We start from the raw sequence: 25,568 nt of genomic DNA on the forward strand, positions 1-25,568 counted from the left end.
TCCGTGTATATGTGGGTAAACTTGTACTTCACCTTATTAGTAGAGCCAGGGGGTGGTGTTCTGGTCTCGGTATAACTGACCATTGACAAATAGTTTATCCACAGCGATAACCGCTCTGCAGCCTTCCGTCATGAATTTACGGCATATTGGAAACAAAACCCGGCGTCGGTCCAAGATCTCCTTTGAAAACTGATCATTGACGCTGAAGTCCTTAAGTGCAGATGTACATACATTGTTGAACCAGCTGACCTGTTCGTTAATATTTGAAAATTTAGGAGGATGGTTTGCTATTTTAGAGAAGTGGTTGAAGAAAGTAGCTGCAGAAATGGATTGAGTGTTTCTGAGCTGTTATAGCTGTTACTAGGGGTGTATCAAAAGTGAAACATTTGTGATCATAAATAAAGTCAAACTTATTGAGTGAGTTAGGTGAAATATGTAAGGTAAAGACTAAAACACATGTGTCCGCGTTTGTGGGTAGGGCCAGAGATGTGTTGTACAAGGTTGAAGGATTTACAGATGTTTAGAAATTCAGTGGCAAAAGAGTTGGGGTTATCAATATAGATGTTAAATCACCGACCATAATAACTTTATCAAATTTTAACACAAGGTAGGACAACAATTCAGAAAATTCATTGAGGAACCCGGTGTTAAGGTGGGGAGGTCTTTAAATGATTGTACAGCAGATTGGATTTTCACATCCGATTTTAAAAGAGAAAGAACCTAAGTCTAGAGGGATGCAAGAAAAAATGTTTTGAAAGACTGCCTCAGCCCCTCACTGATGGTGGGGGTATTGCTGCTGAGGATGGACCACCTAAGAAACTGAGAGCAGAATGCCAGTTCTGTTAACAAAGCAGTACCAAAATAACCCGTCTTCAACAGGAAAAGAGGAAGCTTCAGTCTAAATTGAACAAGTTGAAGATGGATGAGGAGTTTTTCTAAAGATAATACAGATAATACCGTATTTTGCGCACCATAAGGCAAGGCGCAGTCTCAATTACAGGGTCTATTTCTGTACTTAAGCCATACATAAGGCGCACCGTATTATTCTGCGCATGCTAAAACAAGGTAACGGAAGCAAAACAGTGAGTTTGGTTGAACTTTATTCTACTACATATTTAAAAATACACTCACATTATTTTTTGATCAATCTTTTGTCACAAATCCATCAAAGTCCTCATCTTCTGTATCCGAATTGAACAGCTGGGCAATTTCGCCATCAAACATGCCGGGTTCCCTCTCATCATTGTCGGAGTCAGTCTCGTTGCCGGGTGGCTGTTCAGCAATGATGCCGGCTTTCGCGAAAGCTCGGACAACAGTCAAAGCAGATACCTTAGCCCAGGCATCCACAATCCATTCACAAATGGTGGCGTAACTCGCCCGGCACTGCCTCCCTGTCTTAGTAAAGGTGTGTTCGCCGTCTCTCATCCATCGCTCCCACACCGCTCGCAACTTCACTTTGAACGCCCTGTTTACACCAGTGTCCAGCGGTTGGAGTTCTTTTGTTAATCCTCCCGGAATGATGGCAAGCTCCAAATTCATTTGCTTCACTTGGTTTTTCACAGTAGCGGTGATATGGGCGCGCATGGAGTCGCAGAACAACAGAGACGGTGATTCGTGGAAAAAACCATCCAGTCTCTTTACATACACCTCTCTCAGCCACTCTCTCATTTTCTCCCCATCCATCCAGCCCTTTTGATTGGCCTTAATGATGGCTCCGGCTGGAAACTTTTCTTTTGGCAGCGTCTTCCTCTTAAATGACCATAGGTGGTAGTTTCTCTCCGTTACCATGGCAACCAAGAACAACAGTGAAAGCCAACTTCTCATGCCCCGTGGTGCGTATGGATACCGTGGTGGTCCCCTTTTTCTCCACAGTATGGTTCACGGGGATGTCAAAAGTGAGAGGGACCTCGTCCATGTTGGTGATGTGGTTGGGCTGGATCTTTGTCGGTAATCTTGTTGCTGCAGTAGGTGTGGAAGATGGTCAGCTTTTCTTTGTAATCCGCTGGCAGTTGCTGCGCCACGGTAGTCGTTGCGCGGATGGCGAGATGGCGCCTTTTCATAAAACGAAAGCACCAAGACGGACCTCCTTGAAAGTGTTCGATCTTCATATCTTGTGCTATCGTTATTGCCTTCAGTCGAATGGTGACTGTAGAGACGCTTCTCCCGGCTGTTCTTTGTTCAAGTTGGTCTTCCACCTCTGGCCACCTCGCCTTGTTCCCGCGGAAACTCTGATTTGTCTTCTTAACTTGGCGCAATTCATTCTCCTGCTTCCTCCACTTCCAAACCATAGATTCATTGATTTTGAATTCTCTCGTGGCTGCTCTATTCCCATTTACAACCGCGTAACTGATAGCCTGTAGTTTGAATTATGCCTCGTAAGCATGTCTCTTCGCTGATGCCATTTTCGGGAGTCCTTAGCCAAACAAATGTTGTTTTGCAGCATACCAGTAGTACAGTATACCTACCGACCGGAGGCAAGCGTACATACTGTACGTAGCTTTACGTAATGTTCTCTAATTGGTTTATCACTGCCAGCATACGTATTATGTCCCTGTGTCGGTGGGAAATGGTCTGACAGTCAATCAAGCGGAGCGCTTACTAAAATCGCACAACATTTTTACAGATTTTGGAACTCAGCGCACACATAAGGTGCACCGTCGATTTTTGAGAAAATTAAAGGCTTTTAAGTGTGCCTATAGTGCGGAAAATACGGTACTTGTCATATGCAAGAATCTTGTGATTACTTTGTTAGTGAAAAACAGTGATGACTCGCACCTCATGCAGCAGGCAGTCTTATCAGTAGACATCTCATCAATCAATCAACCTTTATTTATATAGCACTTTTCATACATTAAGGATGTGGCACAAAATGCTTTACATAAGTTTAAAAATTAGCATCACCCCCCACCCACCCACAAGCACACACGCGCACACACACACACTTAAAAAGACTGACTGAACACGAGAGGATCAGAAAGTTAAAGGAAAAGAGGAGGCGCTGTCTCAGGGAGCCATCTGCACCAGGAAGCAGCCACTGACCCCGGCAACCAGGTGCCAGTGACACAGTGCTGCATCCCAACCAGTGGGAGAGAGCCAAATGCCACCGCGGCAGGGACCCCCACCCACCAGAAAGGAGCAGACCCCAGTGAAGGAAGGTGCCACAGCCACCAGAGTCCACAGCTGCCCCCCTCTGATGAAACACCGGAGAATGCAGATAAACATTAAAAGGATATAAAAGCATTGATTGAAAGAATCTAAATGTAAGATAAATATTAAACAATAAAACAGAAGCATTAGTTAAAAGAATCTTAAGACATATATAAAAATATAACTCTAAAACCTTAGAGTGGATAAAACAGAGGCATTAGTTAAAAGCCAAATTAAAAAGGTGGGTCTTGAGCCTGGTTTTAAAAATGTCTACATTCTCTGCGGTCCTGAGGTTCCCTTCAGGCTGTTCCAAAGGTGAGGAGCATAATACTGAAAAGCTGCCTCACCATGAGTTTTTGTGTTAGCTTTTGGAACCGTTAAAAGGCCAGTGCCAGAGGACCTCAAGGTCCGTGAAGGTTCATAAGGTAAAAGCAGATCTATAAGATAAGGAGCAAGACATTTAAAAACTATTAATAGGACCTTAAAATCAATCCTGAAAAACACAGGGAGCCAGTGCAGTGATTTTAAAACCGGAGTAATGTGAGCCCACCTTCTGGTCTTCGTCAGCACTCGAGCGACTGAATTCTGAAGAAATTAGAGTTGTGAAATTCTGTCTTTGGGAAGACCAGAAAGCAGGGCATTACAGTCATCAGTTCTACTGGAAATCAAAGCATGCATCAGCATCTCCGTGTTGGCTCAAGAGAGAACTGGTCGGACTCTGGCTATGTTCTTAAGATGATAAAAACCTGTTTTTACAATGGCTCTAATATGTGGGATGAAAGTGAGCTCAGAGTCAAAGATAACGCCCAGGTTTTTTACTTGCTTAGATGGGTTAAAAAAATACGCTTGTAGTTTTGGTAAGATTTCTCTCTCGAAGCCTCAGGACCGATAACTAAAACTTCAGTTTTGTCCTGGTTGAGCTGCAAGGAGTTTTCTGCCATCCAGGTTTTAATAGCTAAAATACAGTTAAACAGGGCATCAATTGGCCGAGTGTCTTCAGGAGACATGTCAGTGTACAGCTGTGTATCATCAGCATAGCTGTGAAATGTTAACTAAGGCAGCACAGACTGTTAAAATTTTGTCCAGCCTCAGTGTCATAGTGATGGGGACAGAATTTTGAAAACTTTCAGCCTTCTGATTGCCCGTTCCACATGTATGCGTACATCGGCTGCTGCGCATCACCTCCTCATTGGTCAGCTGGTTGGTGCAGTATTATACAGGACTGCCTTGTTTTGCTTTTTTATTCCTTCTGTTTATTTCTCTAAAGCCTTTTGTGCCAATTGCAAAGAAATTGTCTCAGTTCCAAATGGTTTTACTCACCCTTATGCGGCTAAGACTTGATCTGCCAGTACAGTATCTCTCTCACATTCTTAATGTATCATGTAGAACTCTTTCTGCTAGCTTTGCTGATACCATAGATGTGCTGTATGAAAGCCTTACTCCCTTGTATTGGCCCCAGAGGCACTGTTTACAGGCCACAATGCCACATCAATTTGTAGAAGCTTTTGGAAAGTGTGTTGCAATTATTGTTTGTTGTCTTGAAATGTGTTCAGCGGCAATCAAATTTTAAGGCCTGTGCACAGTCATTTTCTCGCTACAAAGGCACACGCACTATGAAGTTCTTGATAGGAATAACACCCCAAGGTCACATTTCATTTATTTCTAAGGGATCTGGGGGCGAGCCTCTGATAAGTACATAACAGAGCATTGTGGAATGCTTGACACATTTTTACCTGGTGATTTTGTGCTGGCAGACAGAGGTTTTGATATTAAAGACAGTGTGGGGATGATCAGTCAATCAAATTTTATTTATATAGCACCCAATCATAACAAAAGTTATCTCATGACACTTTATGTATAGAGCCGGTCGAAACCAGACTCTCAAGCCAATTTACAGAAACCCAACAGAATCCTCCAGGAGCAAACACTTGTGAATGGTGACAGTGGTGAGGAAGAACTTCCTTTAAACAGCAGAAACCTGGAGCAGACCCAGACTCCTGGAGGATGGATGTCTGACAGGACCAGTTGGGGTAAAAGAGAGAGGGTAAAGGAGGAGAAAGAGAGAGAGATAGAGAGACTGGGGGAGAGGCAAGGCAGGTTTATTTCTATAGCACATTTCATGTACAAGACAATTCAAAGTGCTTTACATAAAACAAAAGCATGACAGCAGAACCAGTAAAAAGTACAGGCATGAGAAAAACAAAAAAAATCAGATAAACAGAAAAAACAGAAAAGCAGGTAAAACAGATTAAAACTTTTAGCTTAAAAGGAACAGTGCAGATCTGAACTGATGAATACAAACTCTATTCAAATGCAGCTGAGAACAGGTGGGTCTTTAACCTGGATTTAAATAAACTGAGTGTTTCAGCTGATCTGAGGTTTTCTGGGAGTTTGTTCCAGACATGTGGAGCATAGAAGCTGAACGCAGCTTCTCCGTGTCTGGTTCTGACTCTGGGAACTGACAACAGACCAGATCTAGATGACCTGAGAGGTCTGGTGGGTTCATACTGGGTAGGAGGTTTTGGTCCTAAACCATTCAGAGCTTTATAGACCAGCAACAGAACTTTAAAGTCTATCCTCTGATGGACAGGTAGCCAGTATAAGGACCTCAGAGTTGGACTAATGTGGTCCACTTTTCTGGTCTTAGTGAGGACTCTAGCAGCAGAGTTCTGAAGGAGCTGCAGTTGTCTAATGGATTTTTTAGGTAGACCTGTAAAGACACTGGTACAATTAACAAGCTGACTGGAAATGAACGCATGGACTAGTTTTTCCAGGTCCTGCTGAGATATCAGATCTTTTATCCTTGAGATGCTTTTAAGGTGACAGAAGGCTGATTTTCTGACTGCCTTGATATGTTTTTTCAAAATTTAGGTCTGAGTCCATCACTACACCCAGATTTCTGGTGTGGTTGGTGGTTTTTAGGTCTATAGACTGAAACTCTGTCTTTGGAGCTAAAGAGAAACGACTGCAGGTCACCACAATTACCTCAGTTTTGTTTTTGTTCAGCTGAAGAAAGTTGTAGCACGTCCGGTCATTATCCCCTCAATGCATTTACCCAGAGCCTGTACAGGGCCTTGGTCTCTAGGTGACATGGTGATTATAGATCTGTGTGTCATCTGCATAGCTATTGTGATGTGACTAAAGGTGAGCTGCTGCTGCTGAGTGGACTGAGAGCAGGTGTGGGATTGTGAACAGGTGTCTGTGATTACCGGAGGGAGAGACTCTGGGTTTGTGGGATGTAAGGCAGTTGGTTTGCAGCACACGAGAAGCTTGTGTCTTAGCACTGTGGGGAAGGAGCTGGGTGTTGTTCATGGCTGTTTACGGCCACCGGCGACAAAGACGGCTAGAATAGGGGGTTAGCTGTTCCAGTGCTTGGGGGGGAGGCTGGATGCCTCCTGTAGGATAGATAGAATTGGGTTAGTAAAGTGCCAGGTCCATGCTGCTTCTCGCCATTGCCTTTGCCAGTGTACTGGGTGCACTGCCGCCGCTCTTTGCCATCATTACTGTCGGCGGGTTGGGTCCGCCGCCGCTGCTCCAAACCATCGCTACTGTCGGCAGGTTGGGTCTGCCACCGCCTCTGCTGAACAGCTTGCGCCACCAGCTGGGTCAGACCTGCATCGTCCAGGAAGCAGTTTTCCCCGGGGAGTTGGACGGCTGTATGTGTTTTAATATGAGGGATAGAGTAGGTGGGAGCCTAGCCGGGGTAATTACCTGTGTAGAGTAGCGAAGGGGGGGCCCCTGCCCCTTGTGGGACTCATGTGGTTTGCCGTGCCGAACAGTGTGTGAAATAAGGCCAATGTGTTAATTGCAGTGCCTCCAGTAGAGGGTGCTAGTGTGTTGTGTTTGTAGTGAACCTTAAGCTTGCTGTGATATATGGAAGTGGGTAATAGTGGGGGGGCCTTTCCTGGACTGAGATGGTGCAGAACCCCCCCAGCAGCAGCTCACATCTCTTTCCTCCTTTTATGAATTGTGTGTTTTATTTGGAATAAAGATTATTGTATTGTACCACTTTTCTCTGGGTGATTATTTTATGGCTCTGACTAGATGACTTTAGTCACCACCCTGGTTGGAAACCGCTTTACATGACACTATGGTAGCTAATGGTGTTGTTCTTTATAACCTGCGCTAGTGGGAGCATGTAGATGTTAAACAGAAGAGGCCCCAGGATGGAGCCTTGGGGAACCCCACATGTAATTCTTGTCTGCTCAGATGTAAAGTTACCTAATGACACAAAGTACTTCCTGTTCTCTAAGTATGTCTTGAACCAGTTTAGTACAGGTCCAGACAGACCCACCCAGTTCTCCAGTCGTTTCAGTAATATAATGTGGTCGACTGTATCAAACGCAGCACTGAGGTCCAGTCACACTAACACTGACATGTTTCCGTTGTCTGTATTTAAATGTCATTCATCACTTTGGTCAGAGCAGTCTCAGTGCTGTGGTGCAGTCTAAAACCTGACAGGAAGACTTCATAGCAGTTGTGTTAAAAAGTCGTTTAGCTGATTAAAAAAAAAAAGCTTTTTCAATTATCTTAAAAATGGGAGATTGGAGATGGGCCTGTAGTTGTTCATTTGTGTCTTGTCTAGATTCTCTTTTTAGCAGAGGTTTAGTTACAGCTGTTTTCAGTGGCTCTGGGAAAACACCTGACATTAAAGACCAGTTCACAACCTGTAACAGATCTGACTCCAAAGTCTTTGAGACCTTTTTAAGAAAACCTGTGGGCAGGATGTCCAAACAACAGGAGGAGGAGTTCAGTTGGCATGTCCTCCAGAACTTTGCAATTAATGGGATAAAACTATGTCATGGTGTTTGAACTGGTTTTTGGTGGACATGGTATATGTCCTGATCCTGCTGCTGATGAACCAACTACTTGTCTAATATTTTGGATTTTGTCTGCTGTCATGGACCAAGCAGTCAAAGCACAAACACAGGTTTAAAGTTCTGGAAAAAGGGATTTATTTCCCAGAAAAAAATCTTTACAAAACAGATAACAGAGTTATAGGGCCCTTAAAAGAGGTCAACAAAGCATAACTCTACTGATGAAAAATGGCAACAAAACCAGATACCAACTCAACTAACAGACCCGTCAGACTGAGACACTGGGGCAGTATATATACCAAAAGAGCAAACCACAGTTAACACACAGGGGGGAAAGTAAATAGACATCAACTAAAACTAACACAAAGAAACCCTCATCCCCCCTCTGATGTACATGCTCTTGGTCTGGTCCATGGGAGGGACTTCAGCATAAAACCTGCTCCGCCCTCAGCCCCATCTTTTGTCTGCAGCAGGAAATGCCACCCAGCAGCCAGGTAACTCAAAAGAAAAAATTAATAGCAAAATGATAAACAATGTAAACTAAATGTGCATGTTCCATCTAGTGACAGTGTATTATCAAAGTGCTAATAAATCAATTTTAAAACAAAAACAATGAGTGTTGTATGTATACTTAAGTGACTGCAGCTCAACATAACTCAACATGTGATGGTGTTTGAGAGTGTGGCCGCTGCAACCTTTTGTGTGGCTGTGGGCACGGCCATCACATCTGCAAAGAACTTGGCAAAGTCATTACAGACCTTGGTGGAATAAAGTTCAGATGCCACTGACACAGGAGGGTTTGTTAGCCTGTCGACTGTAGCAAATAAGGCCCGAGCACAATGACTGTTTTTGGTGATAATGTCAGAAAAATACCACTTCCTTGCATTCCTTAGTTGTGAGTTATAAGAGTGAAGTTTCTCTATATAGATGTCATAATGAACTTGTAGATTTGTTTTTCTCCATCTGCGCTCGGCTTTCCGACACTCTTTTTTTCCATTTTTTACCAGTGTGGAATTTCTCCATGGAGCCTTTTTCCTTCCAGAGGTAACCTTCACCTTAGTGGGAGCAATGGAATCCACTAAATGCAATGGACTGAACAGTTGCAGGTTTGATGGGTCGAGTTGCAGCAAGAAAGCCATTGCTGAGACTTCAGAATAAGAAAAAGAGGCTTACCTGGGCCATGAAACGCCGCCAGTCGACTACTGAAGACTGGAAGAAGGTGTTATGGACTGATCAAACCTGCAACTGGAAGTCTTCTGTTCAGTTAAACTCAGACTTCCTTACTACAACAAGACTGAGTTAAACATTTTTTCCTCCTTATTCCTGATTTGTCCAAGAACATTATTCTTCCATTTCTAAGGATGAATTACCCCAGTTCTTCTCTCCTCTGCAGATATTCAAACTCTGGAGGAGGAACGTGTTCAACTTTATTTAAAGGAAAAAAAACAAAAGTTTCAGTGATTATAAATGCAAAAAAAAAAGCAAAACAAAACTGTTAGACTTATGGAAATGTCCATTTAATAAAATTTTATGCATGAGCACAATTTTTTTCAAATTCAAGCCATAAATCTGATTTCGATGTCTAGAGTCGTTCACTTTTTATTTATTTCATTGAGATCTTTGGAGTGGAAACCAATGACTGTAATTAAACAAGGGAACAGAAATGTTTGATTTTGCCGTATTACCAAATAGTTTAACCCATAAGGACCCAAACATCTACCGTCGACCAAAACCATCTACTGAACTAAACTGTTTAAAACCTGTTGATCCACTAATTCTATCAATACATGTAAATAATTGGTGTAAAATAGTTAGTCATCTTTCCATGGTCATCAGATATGACCCATTTGGATGTTCAGAGGCTCCATAGTTACCGTGGAAACAAAGTCATTTTCTACAAGTAATCTTTGAGTCCCCGGGGGCGCAAGTAGCAAATTGCGCTCACTTTCCTTTTGTTTAATGTTTTATTCTGCTTTTGTCCTGTCATTTTATGTGTTTTTATGCCTTTGTAAAGCACTTTGAATTGCCTTGCGTATGAATGGTGCGATACAAATAAATTTGCCTTACAACAGTGATTCACCAGTAAAACCCATGGAGCTGGATCAATGACAGTGGATGGACACACGGGTTATGTTCAGTTAATGACATTTTATTGAAAAAGTCACTTTTTCTTCAGTTTTCTCTGTTTCTGATATAATAACCCTCAACTTTAATCTGAGCTTTTATGAACATCTACATGATCAGTGAATTAAATGTAGGAAAATACCTCATTTTCACTGAAAAAATGCAAAAAAAAAAACTGAGGATAATGGTATAATAAATGGTGAAAAATTACTTAAAGGTTAAATTGAGAAAAAAAATCATTTAGGAACTGACTCATAAGACACACTGGGTCTTTATGGGTTAAGTGAATTCTGCAGGAGAAAAAAAAGAACAGAACAGTGTCTTTGACTGATGCTTCCAACAACAGTACCTGCACATGTCAAACACCCATACCTGAGTATCTGACCTGTTGTGTGTGCACCGCCTACTGCTTCTCCTCATACTAAATGTCTGGTGTGACGACAGGACAGTGTATCCACTGTCAAAATAAAAAATGATCCATGACGTAGAAAACAGTTCCTGTCTCCAGCGTCCATTTGGACAGATGATGGAGACTGAGACGGTGTTGTTCACTTCCTCTTCTTCCTCTTCAGAGCCTTCCACTCTCCCTCCTGAGTGGCCAGACTGCCAAACAGCTCCCTTACTTTCCTCTTTCTCTCGGCATCTCTGAAATACACAATACGAAAATTAGGGACAACTGGTCAACTATCACAAGAGTACCCTTCAAGAGGATTTATTGACTATTAATTAGGTTCTATACCAGGGGTGTCAAACTCATTTTAGTTCAGGAGCCATATTTAGCCCAAATTGATCTCAAGTGGGCCAGACCAATAAAACAATAGCATAATAACCTGTAAATGATGACGACTCCAAATTTTTCTCTTTGTTCTAGTGCAATCAAAATTAAATTATGAAAATATGTATATTTACAAACTATCCAAACAAATGATGTGAATAACCTGGAAAAACTGAAATGTCTTAAGTGCGATTTTAACAATATTACACCTCAACTCACCATTCCTACATGCATATTAGGGATTGGATCTACAAAGGCACAAAATATTTAATAACAGGAAGAATGTTAAAATTTCACTTTTGAAATTTCAGGTTTTTTACATTTTATTGTTAAAGGACAGTTTGTAAATGTTCATATTTTCATAATTTAATGTAAGGTTTTACTCTAAAACAAAGAGAAAAATTTGGAGTTGTCATTATTTACAGATGTAATGTAATATTATGTTTTTCACATTAAACTAAGAAAATTTGGAGTCATTATTTATAGGTTATTATGCTATTATTTTAGTTGAGATCACATTGTTCTGTATGTGGAACCTGAACTAAAATGAGTTCGACATCCTTGATTACTAATATCTTACGTGTAATTTTTGATCTTTGCAAATTCATCCCGCGGGCCAGACTGGAACCTTTGGCGGGCCGGTTTGGCCCCCGGGCCGCATGTTTGACACCCCTGTTCTATACACTTTATAATGTATTGAAAAACTGTTGTAACAATAGAAAACAGTAGAGACCTGTTGTTTCCCAAATATTAAATTCACAATGGGCCTGTTTACATCCACACTAATACTCCGATCATTATCCAATATCTGGAGTTATCCGATTACTAGTGATCATGTAAACAGGACAATCTGATATACTTGGAAAAGTGTGTATGTTTGAAGGACGTACGGGTGAAGAACACCTGAACTCAGTATCTTATGTTATCAACTCATCAGTAAATGGTGTAACTGACTGATAAAGAGAAAAGATGCACAAAGAAACCATCAAGATCTGAGACTGAACTGCATCAACATGATCAAATACTGAGCCTAAAAGTATGTATGAAAACAGACTTTTATACGGGTAAGGGTTTAAAGGTCCATTCATGCTCTGTTAAAGACACATACATATGTAGACGAGTGTTCTGTTCATCCTCTGTGTTCATTACATCTGTATTTGTGATTGTCGTCTGTCTTTGCTGTTTGTTGTTGTCAGATTGTTGTTGTTTTAATTGGTACTGCAGCAGAAACAATTGCCCCCCGTGGACAAATAAAGGTCTTGAATCTATTTCTGTTCGTCCTCTGTGCTCATTACGTCTGTATTTCTGTCCGTCCTCTGGGAGTTTGCGGATGCGAACCCCAACGGAGGATACAGAGCAGTACCACCGAGATCCATAGGGGGCAGTGTTGAGATTTGAAGAGATTAATTTCCAGAAACAGCAGAACTTTTCAAAGAGTGACTGTGTGAGTTAGTGAAAAACTACTGACGTATTTATGACATCTATCCTGAATATCAACATTAGTAAAACCCCCTCTGTCGTCTCCAGGTTTGTTATTATTGACTGTCTTCTTCTTTTTCTCCTCAAAAAACTTTACTCTCAAATTCATACTTTTATCAAGGAGACCTGTCCATCCTTTCCCAATCAATCACCAGAATATGCTTTGGATAACATGCTCCTAGATGACCCACAAAAAAAGGAGTGGTTTCTACAATCTATAACCTTTCTTAGTTGGACTGTATAGCTACGTTGGACCACCTAAAAGAAGTCAGATCTGTGATCTGTTGATGTGAGTAGCAGCGTAATATTCTAAATTCCAACTGCGTGTGGTTCTTATTAACATTTACTTGTACTTTTGCTTTCATTACTTGAGTGCCTTTAATTGTAGATTAGTATTTACTGTACTTCAGTAGATCAAGTAGATACAAGACTTTAATTTGAATAGCGTATCAGTTGGTGACTTCAACTCCTAACGAAGGGCGAAGTCAAGGGAAGGTTAACATCTGGTCAAAAAATTTCAATTACAACAATCTACACCAAATTTATATTTTTGGGTAGGTAATGACATATTTTCAGGAAAATGTATTATGAAATGACAAAAAATGTGGAAAAAAAATTTGAGGAGTTTTAGGAGTGTGAATGTTTGGAAAGTGACACATTTTTGTGCTGTCATTCTGGGTTCATTTTATAAATTCTCACAAATAAACATTTATTCCAAATGCGCTGATATTTGACTATTACATTATTTGTCATTCTAAACAGTGTTTAAAATTAATAAATGCATATATCTATGCAAAATACATTTGAATATAATGTTAATATTATTTGTATGTTGTAAATATTGTATTTTAAAAAATCTATATGATATTGATAATTCGAAAAAAAAAAAGTTTAATTTGATATTTACTTTAGTTGTCCATCTGCGACGCTGCCATTTTTCAAAACTCTTTCTATTTAGGTATGACCAAATATTTTTTTTCCTCTAACCAATTATTCGGTCGTAAAATAGAGGGTTTAAGGTATACACTGAATACATTTGAGAATGAAAATGTCAGAGGAACTTCACTTTGGAGAAAGTTGTCATTCTTGCAAAAAATAGACATTAATTTTTTGTCCACCCATGATGCAGTAGTTTTTGATACTTTTCATTTAAAAATATTTGAAACTAAATTTTGCCCTTTGAGTATGTTTAAGATGGCATTTAGACCTTTATAATTATGTGGAATATTTGCCTTAAACTTGTCTGGTTCTAAAGTTATGAATCAAAAAGTAGTGGGCTGTCCATCTATGACGCCTTTGACCTCACCCCAAAGTCATTTTTACCTCCGCCAAGGAGGTTATGTTTTTGCCAGGGTTTGTCTGTCTGTCTGTCTGTCTGTCTGTTTGTCTGTCCATTAGTGTGCAACATAACTCAAAAAGTTATGGACAGATTTTGATGAAATTTTCAGGGTTTGTTGGAAATGGGATAAGGAAGAAATGATAAAATTTTGGTGGTGATTGGGGGTGGGGGGGCCCATTTCCAACAAACCCTGAAAATTTCATCAAAATCTGTCCATAACTTTTTGAGTTATGTTGCACACTAACGGACAGACAGACAGACCCTGGCAAAAACATAACCTCCTTGGCGTGGGGGGGCCCACGGGGGGGGCCACTGATCAGCCTTGGCGGAGGTCTGCGCTCTCCAAGTGCTTCTAGTTTGGTCTGATACCTGTACTTCTACTCAAGTGGGACTTTATACAACACTGTGCTGAAACAGACCTATTTACGTACATAAAACGAACATGAATGTGTCTTTAAGTGGTACCAAAAAATGTTACTACGTACTTCTTCATGATGTCGTTGAGCTTCTCTCTGGCCAGGAAGCGTGAATCCTTCCTGATCTCCCTCAGAGCGCCCTTGAACTCCTTCTTGTACTTGTGTGTCAGTCGCTCCTTCTCTCTCTCCTCTTTGTTGCTGCCGCGTTTCTTCCCATAGTCCAATCTGACGAACAGGGCAGTGGAAATGACACACCAACCGTGAGTAAACTTTCTTTTCTCAGTCTTCTATAACTAGTTGATTGAAAAAGGCTCCATCTGCCTGAACAATAAGCTTCATAATAGCCGTGTTTTCATTTATGGATTTTCCACTTACACTTCGACAATCTTTGGTGTGAGCAGCTTCAGAGGAATTGGCTTTTTCTTTTCAAAAACCAAGGGACAGTGAGTCACAGCGACACTGTTTACAGCCTCCAGGATCCCACTGTGAAGGGCCTGAAAAACAACCAAAATAAAGCAGGAAAATAAGAGGCCTGGAGAGACACTGAGGAACAAAGAGACAGAAGCTGTTTCCACTCACCTGTAAAAGCTCCGGTAACGTCTGAGCGGGGAAGTGTTTGGAAAGCAGAGTCGTGATTGGCTGAAAGATGTGAGTAAAGGATGTGAGGTCTTTGTAGAGCAGGCAGCACCGCTTCACCAGGTCCAGGCAGGTCGATAAACATGTCAATCTGTGGACACAGTCATATACTGGTTTGAGTTTGTTTGGTGAGGAAATTATTTTATTATTGTTCATAGATATACATACTGTGACGTACGGTTGATATTAATATTTTGTCCATTGTTATTATTCTTTTAGTTGTATTCCATTTTACTTTTTGTTAAATTTTATATTCTATTTTCTTATCTCAGTTCCCAGAGTCAGAACCAGACATGGGGAAGCTGCGTTCAGCTTCTATGCTCCACATGTCTGGAACAAACTCCCAGAAAACCACAGATCAGCTGAAACACTCAGTTTATTTAAATCCAGGTTAAAGACCCACCTGCTCTCAGCTGCATTTGAATAGAGTTTATATTCATCAGTTCAGATCTGCACTGTTCCTTTTAAGCTAAAAGTTTTATCCGTTTTATCTGCTTGTCTGTTTTATCTGTTTATCTGATTTTTGTTTGTTTGTTTTTCTCATGCCTTCTGCTGTAATGCTTTTAATGTTTTATATAAAGCACTTTGAATTGTGTAGCGGCCAAGGAGGCCTCCATGGGTCAGAAAAGTTAGAAACAAGACTGGAAACAGCTCTTTACCGTCACACTGCACATTTAATGTTTGCAGGGAAGCTCAGACATTCTTCACGTCGCACAAGCACAGTTTTGCGGAGGAAAAACATGAAAAAAATGTATTAAGAGTCCAAACTGATGAATAGCTGCAAAAAGGTAACGACAGTAACTCTGCTTTGACTTCGAACTGTACAGGTTACGCCCTCACGTTAGCATAGCGTCATCATAGAAACCAAGAGCTCTTAAAGAGACATTACAGAGAAAGGCGATCATTACAATTGTCTTGTACATGAAATGTGCTATATAAAAATAAACCTGTCTTGCCTTATCTTGTTTTCAGTTTTTGTAATTTTATATTCCCTCTATTCTTATTTCTGAAATATTGTTTGTTTGTTTTTTTTATATTGTTGCTCTGACTGGAGTCACTTTCCTAATTTCAATGCGCACACTGACAATAAAAGCTGAATCCCAATTCACCCCTTGGCCCCTCCCCCTTACCCCTCCATTTTGCGCGTACACGAGAAGGGGTTGTGTTGTCCCGATTCTCAATTAGTCGGAGGGGAAGGGCTAAGGCGGAGGGCTGAATAACCCTCGAAACAGAGATTTTCCAGGTCCACACTATGAACGGAGGGGTTGGACAAATTTCCCATAATTCTGTTCGAATCATCAGCAAGATGGAGGTAAACACAGCCAAAAAGTGCAGCAGTGTGATGAAAGAAACACACAAATGCACAGATTTTCTTTGTAAACAACTTAATTATTTGATCAATCGTTTAATACTGTTTCAATGTGTAATAGATCGCATTTGTGCAGTTTATAGTTGATAGCCATAAAAAGATGACCAAAGCCCATGGAACAGATGGTTACTGCTGCTGACGGCATGGAGAATACTTTTGGAAACAAAGTTGTCACATCTGTTTATAGCGGCATCGATGACTGCTGATGATGTAACAGGTCACGAAGGGTTGTCCTATTTCGTAAGAGAATGTTTCAACCTCTACCCCTTGCAGCTCCGTTTCAAGGGGTAGTGCCAAGTGCAAGGGCCAAGGGGGAGGGGCTAAGGGGTGAATTGGGACTGGGCCAAAGTCTATTCTATTTTTTAATTTCCTTTTATATGAGATAATTGAGTTAATGCTCTGAAAACCAGTAAAAAAAACAGATAACAGATGCTACATATCATGCCCACGTGCATCAAATATCTTGTGAAATTCCTGCTAATTACATGCAGTTACGAAGCTGTGAAGACAAACGTTGTAAAGGATGTAAATTAAGTAAGTTTCAGTCATTAGCCCGTTTCTTCAAAGCTCAGTTTGTACATTTTCGATTGATTTCGTCGCCTCTAAATCCCTCTCACCAGAGATATGACTGGAAGAGGAAAAGACTCCAGGCATTAATGCAAAGTACAAAGGGATTAAAAACCCAATTAGAACAGTGAACAATGAGCTGCAGCTACAGTGAACAGAATCCTGCTTTGTAGTGGAACTCTTCCCCACATATGGAGCCGCTGTCTCACATGAAGATTTGAAGAGAAAACATGAGTTTAAGGAGATTAGTCATATTTACACCCATATGTCACTAGTTGTTCCCAAGGCATTTCAGAGTAAAATCAATTTAAAGGAGTCATATTTCGATTATTTTTTTTAATTGAATTATGCATTTTCCAACATTTCCCTGTGGTCTACATAAATTGTAAATGCTCTGCTTGGGTCTGAATTCTTCATTAATTCAACTCCACAGGTCCATCTTCAACCCTATTTCTGAGTAATGACACCAGAAAGGTGGTTTGGAGCGCTGGCCCTTTAAATGCACATGAGCCACTTCAGGCCCCGCCCCCTCCAGGTTGTTGGCTGTGCTGCTCTGTCCCGTTCAACCAACAAATGAACATTTTGGGTAATGGGCTCCAAGTTTGGACATATTCTCAGTTTTTACTACAACCGCTGCTGCAGATAAACAATTATGTCGAACTGGAGAAATGTTCGTCTGAAGTCTGGACCTTATATGTGCAAATGTTGTGATGTAACTAGTTATAAAATATAACAAATTAAGCAGGAATTAAAACGGGTAGTAGAAATCCACTTGATTTTTGCCAAAATGAATTTAAAGATAGTTTTGCAGCATCTGGAGGGTTCAAATTCAAACTGAATGAACTATTAGGGTCCAAATACACAAATGAACCAAAGACTAATAAAAGTGGGTTTAGATAAATGAGTCCTTTAAGATATGACACTGATCAACCAAGAGTCACATCAGGAGATTTAGTTTTTGTGTTAGTAATATTATTTTGTTACATTTTTGGATAGCTAAACACACTGTTAGGACTTTTAATATTGTGTCAATTCATATTTTATGTCTATTTTTATTTTAATTTGCTTTAGTTTTATTCTTACTTTTGTTTATTTTATATACTCCTTTCTTATTTTACTGTGTAGCTTTCTTTAGTAAGAAAGAATTGGCTTTTTATTCATATGAGAGTGGCACTCCTAATTTCATTGAACACACAATGACAAAGTCTATTCTATTCTATTCTATGCAAGAGCAGAAGAAAACACAGCAGTATCAGGGTTTCTGCAGGTATCAGTAAATCAATCTTAATTCTTTTTAATACCCTTTTTAATGCCGCTTTAAACAAATTTAATGCCCATGTCCAACTGCAGATACAGTTTTATATATATTTTTATGTCTGTTTACCGTCGACAGGCTTTAACCAGGTTCTGAATAATTCCTCCTCCAATCACTTCTGCTGAAACTTGCATTTTCCCATTTTTCCGACATTTGCTAATATTCCCTCCGCTCTTTCACCACAGCATGAACACGCTCACAGCACGTTACATTCCAAGCATCCGGTGTTGGGATTTCGTGTCTCAGCCATAAACAATAGCTAATTAAAGGGTTCCACCTGTCAATCATCACACTATACTTCCGATCAATATTATTTTATGTTTATATGATCAAAATATATAGTGCTTTTTATATATAATGCTTTGTATATAGTGTATTTATTTTTTTTAATGCCTCTGAACATGGAATTGCCATTTAAGGCCTTAATTTTCACAAAATCTATTTAATGACTTTTAATGCTTTTTAATGACCTGCACAAACCCTGAGTATGATGTTACATTCAAGTAAATGAGAACCTTTAACCACCATCATATGTCTGGAAAGTTCGTCACACACAGTGATGATGGAGATGGACTATTATTTTATGAGTCTGTATGTGTTTTTTCTTATATGTTACATAATTTGATCTTTAATTTTGTATAAAACCCAGAATGCTTTTAACTCCACTTAAACACAATCATTCGTCCTGATAAAGACGTTAAACACAGTCTCCGTCCACTCCCACCCTGTGGATCATCACAGTAGTAATTACTGTAGCTCCATGCATCCTTGTACACAGCTGCTGGTGTGTGTCATAGAAAGGCTGGAGGGAATGTGGAAAATAGACAATGACCGGTGTAGAGGAGACAGACTCAGAGGCATCAAACCTTTAAATAACACGTTCAAGATGATGAGCTGACAAGACATTTAAGGTGAAACTCATCTGACATTCTGAATAATAATAATAATAATAATAATAATAATAATAATAATAATAATAGGCTAAAATTTGCTTAGAGGTCTTTTTTTTGTCTTTGTGCATAAGAAACCAATAGAAGTGAATCCCCAAAGGAACTTTGTGTTGGTAAATGCAAGTTATGCAAATTTACAGGATTTCAGTTCTGTTGCAACATGTTGATGGTCATATGAACTATGTTTTCAGGTCAAAAATGTCCAATTTCATCACAATTAATGCTATATTTTCATGTCACAAATGGCCAAGTTATATTTTAACTGAATTTACCTGAAAAACAAATATTCTATTCTTTTAGATTCCCCAGTTTTTCTTACAAGATTATATAAGCGAATGAATAATGGGTCAATAATGTAAAGCGCTTTGGGTGTCTAAAAAAGCGCTTTATAAATCCAATCCATTATTATTATTATTATTATTATTATTATTATTATTATTATTATTATTATTATTATATACTACATATCACATGTTTTATTTTTAAAGGTTGCAATATGGAGTATCACGCTAATCCATCCTGCTTATGTTACGCCAATACATACATTAAGAATGTCACACGTCACTTTTTAAATCAACAGTTTTCTAATAATAAGCATTGTTATAAAGAAATAACAATTCTATATTGTTGTTTACTCTTTAGTATGATGATAAACTATACAATAAATAATTATGATACTTGTTTTTGCACAGGGGAAATGGTGACATGGCTGCCGAGCATCAGTATGATGGGATCTGTAACAACCATGTCACATCCATCCACTGCCACATTTTGTGTTTTTGTGTCAGCTGTTATTGTTTTAGATCCACAATACTAACATTTATGAATAAGAGGAGGATTAGCAATAGTAAGTATATAAGTTTGTTACTAATAAAGTACTGGTACTGACCAGATCATCATGGGTAATGTCACGTCCATCCACCAGCAAAAGTTTTCACATACACGTGCTATTCAAAATCCAATATTTCTGAAAATATAGCTTCCACTGTCAAATAATATCAGTAGTCTGTGCACAAATGTATTAGCATTATTTCAACGCAGTTCTGTGCATTTCTTACAACTTTTTTTTTGACAAAAATGGCCACTCATTTGACCCCTTAAGTAAATTTTAGCAATAATAATAATAATGACCATAAACAAAAGCTTAACTGCTGTTTTCAAAGCTGCACAAGAGCATTTGTGAGTAATGAACCTGACAGAAGATCTGAAAATGTGTAAACACGATTTGAGTATTAATTTTAGTTGAGTACAAATAAAAATGTATGCTCACACAAACTGTACACGACCATGATTGGCTGAAGCTTGTTTGCACTGAGTTGTTTGCTTTGAGCCCACACACCAGCTGCTGTGTGAAACCATGCAGGCGACTCAGAGTCACACTGTAGGATCTGAGCTCAGATCTGTCCAGTCTGTACAGGTGAACACACTCATGATCCACATCCACAACCTTCACTAGCACTAAATGTCTAAAAAAAACCTAAAACCTATCTGTTTTGTTCTCACCATTTACATGAAAATTAACCCCCAGGCTGTGTTTTTAAATCCACATCGATCAATTTTATAGTTTTCTGCTGAGCTGATTCAATTCTGGAGATCAGTGTCAGATCCAAACTAAGCTGCATACAGACAAAAGCTTTCCTCACACATACTCTCCTTCTTCCACCTCCTCCTCCTCTCCTTCCTACTGTGTTATTAACGGTCTCCAGAAACGTGTTCACTCCTCCTCTGCTGAGTCGTTGAAATCAGTATCTGAATCCCGAAAGCAGCTTAATGACTGTCACACTGAAATACAGTTCTTCATTCACAATTTAACCATCTTCTTATGAGTGATATGACCAAAATATCCTGTCCAAATAATTACTTTTCACAATAATATGTAAATTCATAATTACAGTGAGCAAAAATAAACAACATTTTTGTTTTTGCTCTAATTACTGATGGACTGAAACCATGGATATGAAACAGAGTTCAGTATCTCAGACAGAACTGCGTCATGTACAAAAAAGACCTTAGAGAAGTTGGAAAGTGGAACAAAGAAAATTGTGCATTTCCAGGTGTCATCAGAAGATGGCGCTGTATACTACATTATGCCTGTAATAAATGGAATGAACATTCTGTTACTGTTTTGGATCAAAGATGACTGATGGTTTTTCATGGATGAGACCAAGAATCATTTGTTACACATTGTATGTGACACACACACACTGTACCTCAACTACTCATGGAATATGTCTGGCACATGTATGTTTACATTGTTATATTTGCACATTTTTGATACTACTTTGATATTTTAAAATGTGACCTTGTTAACAGTATATCTCTAATTTGCACATATTTCTATTGCACACTATTTTATGTATTTTTTTAATATATGTCTATATTTTATTGTGTTATTAGTTGTAAGTGTACTGTCACAGAGGCCACCTGCAATTTCATTGTACAACCTGTGTAGTGACTATTAACTCTATTCTATTCTATTCTATTCTATTCTATTCTGTGTTGTGCTACTGGCTCTGTTTTGGTGCTTCATAAGAATATTCCAGAACATGCCAGAGATCAGTTTGTTCATCAGTTGAATAAATAAAATTGTTGCATTTTGTGCATTAATTCTGTTTTAAAAAGTGACAGCAAAAAGGTTTTCACTAAATTGAGAATGTTATTACAATTTCTGGTGAACACAAACTCTTTCAAATGCAAAACTTTCTAAATCTACATTTAAAACATTAATGGAAACAAACCGACTCTGTTTAACATGGCATTTGTGCATTTCTGTTGGCTGCAGTAGGGGAGGGTGAGGGATCTACAACTTCATGACTAGATGTCACATGTTATTTCACTTCTGTCAAATACTGAGTAATAAAAATGAGTCAGTTCACTGCGTAGGTAGGTTTCAAGGCCCTTGTGAAAATGACAGATGACCATCCGGATGTTCTCTACCATAAACAAGCCGCTGTCGAAGTGCAAAACTCTCAGCCCACATACCTGTGGTGGTCTTTGTCCAGTTCAGTTTTGAGTTCCAGACGTTCATTGGTGAACAGGGGGAGGCTTTTCTTGCTCCAGCTTTTACAGGATTCTGAGTCTGATAACACCAGAAGATCGCTGTACTTTCCTGATGGTTTAAAAGGCAGCACCACAGTGTAACCTGCAACAGAAAAGTCCATCCATGACATGTGACAGAACCAAAACCTGCATGGTACCACATCTACCACTTCAATAATCCTACAAATGTGAAATAATGTGCTATAAGTCATGCATTAACCTTCTGTTCTGCAATAACAATGTAGTATTTATATAAAAGTAATACAATTATATTTTGATAAATATTGAATAGACTTGTTACATAGATATACATACTGTTATTCATGGGTAATATATACCGTTATTATCATTCATAGGTATGCATACTGTTCATATTGTTAATATTGTTCATAGATATACATACTGAAAATTCTGTGCATTTATAGTTTTTGCTCAGTGTTTTTATTACACATTGAGTCATCCACAAAAGCATAATACAGTCATCACTTTTTTTTATCCAAACCCATGAACACGCCCACCCTGTTGCACCATAAAAAGATGATAATTAATTAACAATAATAATAAATAAATAAATAAATAAATAAAGTAAGAGACTCAGATATTAGTCACAGACTAGTATTAATAAGACTCCTCTGGAATAACTGAGGGCTGTACCTCTTTTATGTGATTCAGAACAGGTTGACAGGTACTGAAAAACTTACTGGCACATCCTCTTATAGAAAATCTATTTTTTTCCAATGTTAAATTATGTAAAAGATCCAGAAACCAAGATTTAAATGTTGGAGGTTGTTTATCTTTCCATTTAAGTAGTATGAGTGTTTGAGCTAGAAGATTGTGAAAGGCAATTAAATTTTTTTATTTTTGATTTAAAATGAAGTCTATTCATATTTTGTCCATTATTCAATGTTTATTCTACTCAGCTCTATTCTTATGTTACTTTGTACAATTTCTATTCTATTTTCTTATATCAGGTTTTGTGATTTTATAGTCACTCTGTTATTATTTCTATAGCACTGGTGTTTGTTAATATTGTTGCACTGACTGTAGTAGCACTCCTTATTTCACTGTGCACACAATGACAATAACGGCTATTCTATTGTACTGCATTCTTATAATGTACATGTCTCAGTGTGTTGTGTCATCCTGGTGGGGGTGGGTTTGAAGTTACCCAGAGAGGCTTTGTCCTGTACAGCCAGGTTTAGAGTTCCAAGCAGGAAGTTGATGAGTTCAGGCACGAAACGCTTTGAGAAAGAGATGTACTCCAGGGCCAGACAGCACAGCAGTAAACCTGAGGTCACATCCTGTAAAGATCTGACTGGACACTGAGAAACACACACAAATGGTATCATAAGCATCAGTAGTAGTGAAAACTGGACACTGGCACCGACAGATGGTCTGGTGTAGGTCGTACAGTAGCATAAACGGGGCTGTGAGGACCTTTGTGAGAGCCTGACTGATGTAAAGCAGCGCTGGAGTCGTGACTGGATGTCTGAAGTCTGAGGTGGGAAACAACAGGGCCGTCACCTTCAGGTAGATGATCTAAAGACAAACAAAATGGATAAGGTAAGGTACGGTAAGACATGCCTTTATTACTCAGGGGGTTGAGGAGACAATAAATAAACAGTAAAGTGACAGATGAGTTATTGAGTTACAGTGACATATGCAAATTAGAGTGACAACAAATTAAAAATTCTGCTCATTAGTTCCACAATTTCATCACGTCAAATGCATCATATGTCATTTCCGTATTTTGGTCTGGAAGTGTTCTAAAGTATGGTTGTATTTCAGGATCTGGATCAACGCAACTGCCGGGACACGACAGGAGAACCGGGTCCGGCTGTGATCGTACACTAACAAGGTCAGTCTGGTTCTTACTGTGGCCCAGTTCCACTCTGCCGGTCCCCGCTTAGACCCAGCCCGATAACGTTCGCCTCCAGACCCTCCCCCCTCCTCTTGCTGTACCACGGTGACAGACCATTCTGAGGAGACTTCGATCAGACAGACCAGAGTTCAGCGGATCACTGAACGGAGTTATTGCCAGTTTCTACGGATGGCAGTGACGGGCAATAAACTGTCAAGTTCAGTCCTGTGTAAAAGTCTTATGCTGCCTTCACATGCTACCAGGAATAGTAAAATTCACAAACCATCATGTTCAGTCCTGTGTCAAAGTCTCTTGTCTTTGTCAATGTCAATACAAAACCAAACAAGAAAAGCACTCGGAGAGCGCAGACCTCCACCAAGGCCAATTCCCCCCACCCCCCCGATCACCACCAAAATGTAATCATTTCTTCCTTGTGCCAGTATCAACATTTCCTGAAAATTTCATGAAAATCCGTCCATAACTTTTTGAGTTATCTTGCTAAAAAATAAACAAACACACAAACAAACACACAAAGCAAAGCGATCACAATACCTCCTGGCAGAGGTAATGAGTCCATTCTATTTCTTCCTAATCTGTGTGTTACACCGGTAAGTTTAAACAAGTCATCAAGTAATGTGAATGTGATGAAGTCACACAATAATAATGTGAAGCCCTTTAAACAAATATATAAGGTAACTATGAATGCATTCTTATCAGTTACTTTTGATTTCAACATAAAACAAAATGAGTCCATTCTATTTCTTTTAATCTGTGTATTAAACCAGTAAACTTAGCTCTGCTCCCCATTTTATCACCTCTGCTGCTTCTAGAACCCTTGGATTCCCACGGATCAATGCGCTAGTTTACTTATAATGGCCGAAGTTTGTCCATGCTGTCTATGTTTATGCTGACATCAGCACACGCATAGACATCAACTGGATCGATGCCACAATAAGCTACAATACATGTGAAGGGCAGGGTTTGTTGTGCCTGGAACCACTTGTTTATGAATAAACTCCATGTCCTAGAATTACATTAAGGTGACAATGAGGTTCAGAGGCTGCAGCAGGTTCATCTAAGACTACTTTATAAGCCTCTTGTTTTGTTCAAATCGAAAGCACAACGTTAATACAAACAAAGCCATTTGTACTATAGTTTATTCCCTAAACTAATGAGAAACGATAAGATAATCAATGGACAATTTCAACAAAGGAACCAAAATCGCTAAATTCTTATCAAATCCCATCCCTCTCATAACATGATTGTCATAAACCAGACATAATCCACATAAATCTGAATACACCTCACCATGTCCAGTGTTGGAGAGGGAACGTGCCCTTTGACCTCCAGCATCTCCTCCATGCCGTGGGCTGCATCTCGCAGGATGCCCTGCATGGCTTTACAGGCGGCTTCAGGAAACATCTGACACAGAGTGTACAGCTCACTGCAGAAAAACAGCAAGGATGTAAAAATAGAGTTTAATTTCTATGACTAAAAAAAAAAGTCTGTCACATCTGTGTGTAGTTTTTAGTCTAGAATCTAATTCATTTTCCTGCATTGGGCAGATGTGAAGACAGTACCCCCCTCATACTAGCAGATGCTCTGTGGAGTTTTACAGGTTGAGGATGTGTGCTTTTAACCCTTTAACCCCTGACATGTCTGTGGTGCTTGTTCTGAATGTATGATTTATTTCAAATATTCATTAAAATTCAACAGTTTGCTCAATAAGAAAAT

General features: G+C 39.3%; 1 protein-coding gene and 2 long non-coding RNA genes across 5 annotated transcripts in view; 1 reads left to right on the forward strand and 2 right to left on the reverse strand.

Moving 5' to 3' along the window:
* Window positions 1-5,822, forward strand: part of LOC115430806 (uncharacterized) — a 9,293-nt gene extending 3,471 nt beyond the window's left edge. Inside the window, exons 2-3 of the long non-coding RNA XR_003936989.1 lie at window positions 4,000-4,004; window positions 5,813-5,822. This is a non-coding gene — a long non-coding RNA (uncharacterized LOC115430806). The remainder of the gene's footprint in view (window positions 1-3,999; window positions 4,005-5,812) is intronic.
* Window positions 1-25,568, reverse strand: part of LOC115430805 (uncharacterized) — a 636,483-nt gene that overhangs the window by 302,092 nt on the left and 308,823 nt on the right. The gene's annotated exons all lie outside the window — the stretch shown is intronic.
* nop14 (NOP14 nucleolar protein homolog (yeast)) overlaps window positions 10,510-25,568 on the reverse strand; it is a 28,634-nt gene continuing 13,575 nt past the window's right edge. Inside the window, exons 11-18 of one of the 3 annotated variants that reach the window (XM_030151019.1) lie at window positions 25,143-25,278; window positions 23,411-23,512; window positions 23,142-23,295; window positions 21,917-22,076; window positions 14,677-14,824; window positions 14,473-14,591; window positions 14,167-14,322; window positions 10,510-10,733 (exon numbers count right to left, since the gene is read on the reverse strand). In XM_030151019.1, the coding sequence (XP_030006879.1) occupies window positions 10,637-10,733; window positions 14,167-14,322; window positions 14,473-14,591; window positions 14,677-14,824; window positions 21,917-22,076; window positions 23,142-23,295; window positions 23,411-23,512; window positions 25,143-25,278 (1,072 nt within the window). In that variant the 3' untranslated portion in view covers window positions 10,510-10,636. Of the gene's footprint in view, window positions 10,734-14,166; window positions 14,323-14,472; window positions 14,592-14,676; window positions 14,825-21,916; window positions 22,077-23,141; window positions 23,296-23,410; window positions 23,513-25,139; window positions 25,279-25,568 lie in introns of all 3 variants that reach the window. The other 2 variants (XM_030151021.1, XM_030151020.1) reach the window with 2 other exon arrangements.

The sequence above is a fragment of the Sphaeramia orbicularis genome, chromosome 12 (assembly GCF_902148855.1).
Source record: "Sphaeramia orbicularis chromosome 12, fSphaOr1.1, whole genome shotgun sequence".
Lineage (NCBI taxonomy): Eukaryota > Metazoa > Chordata > Actinopteri > Kurtiformes > Apogonidae > Sphaeramia > Sphaeramia orbicularis.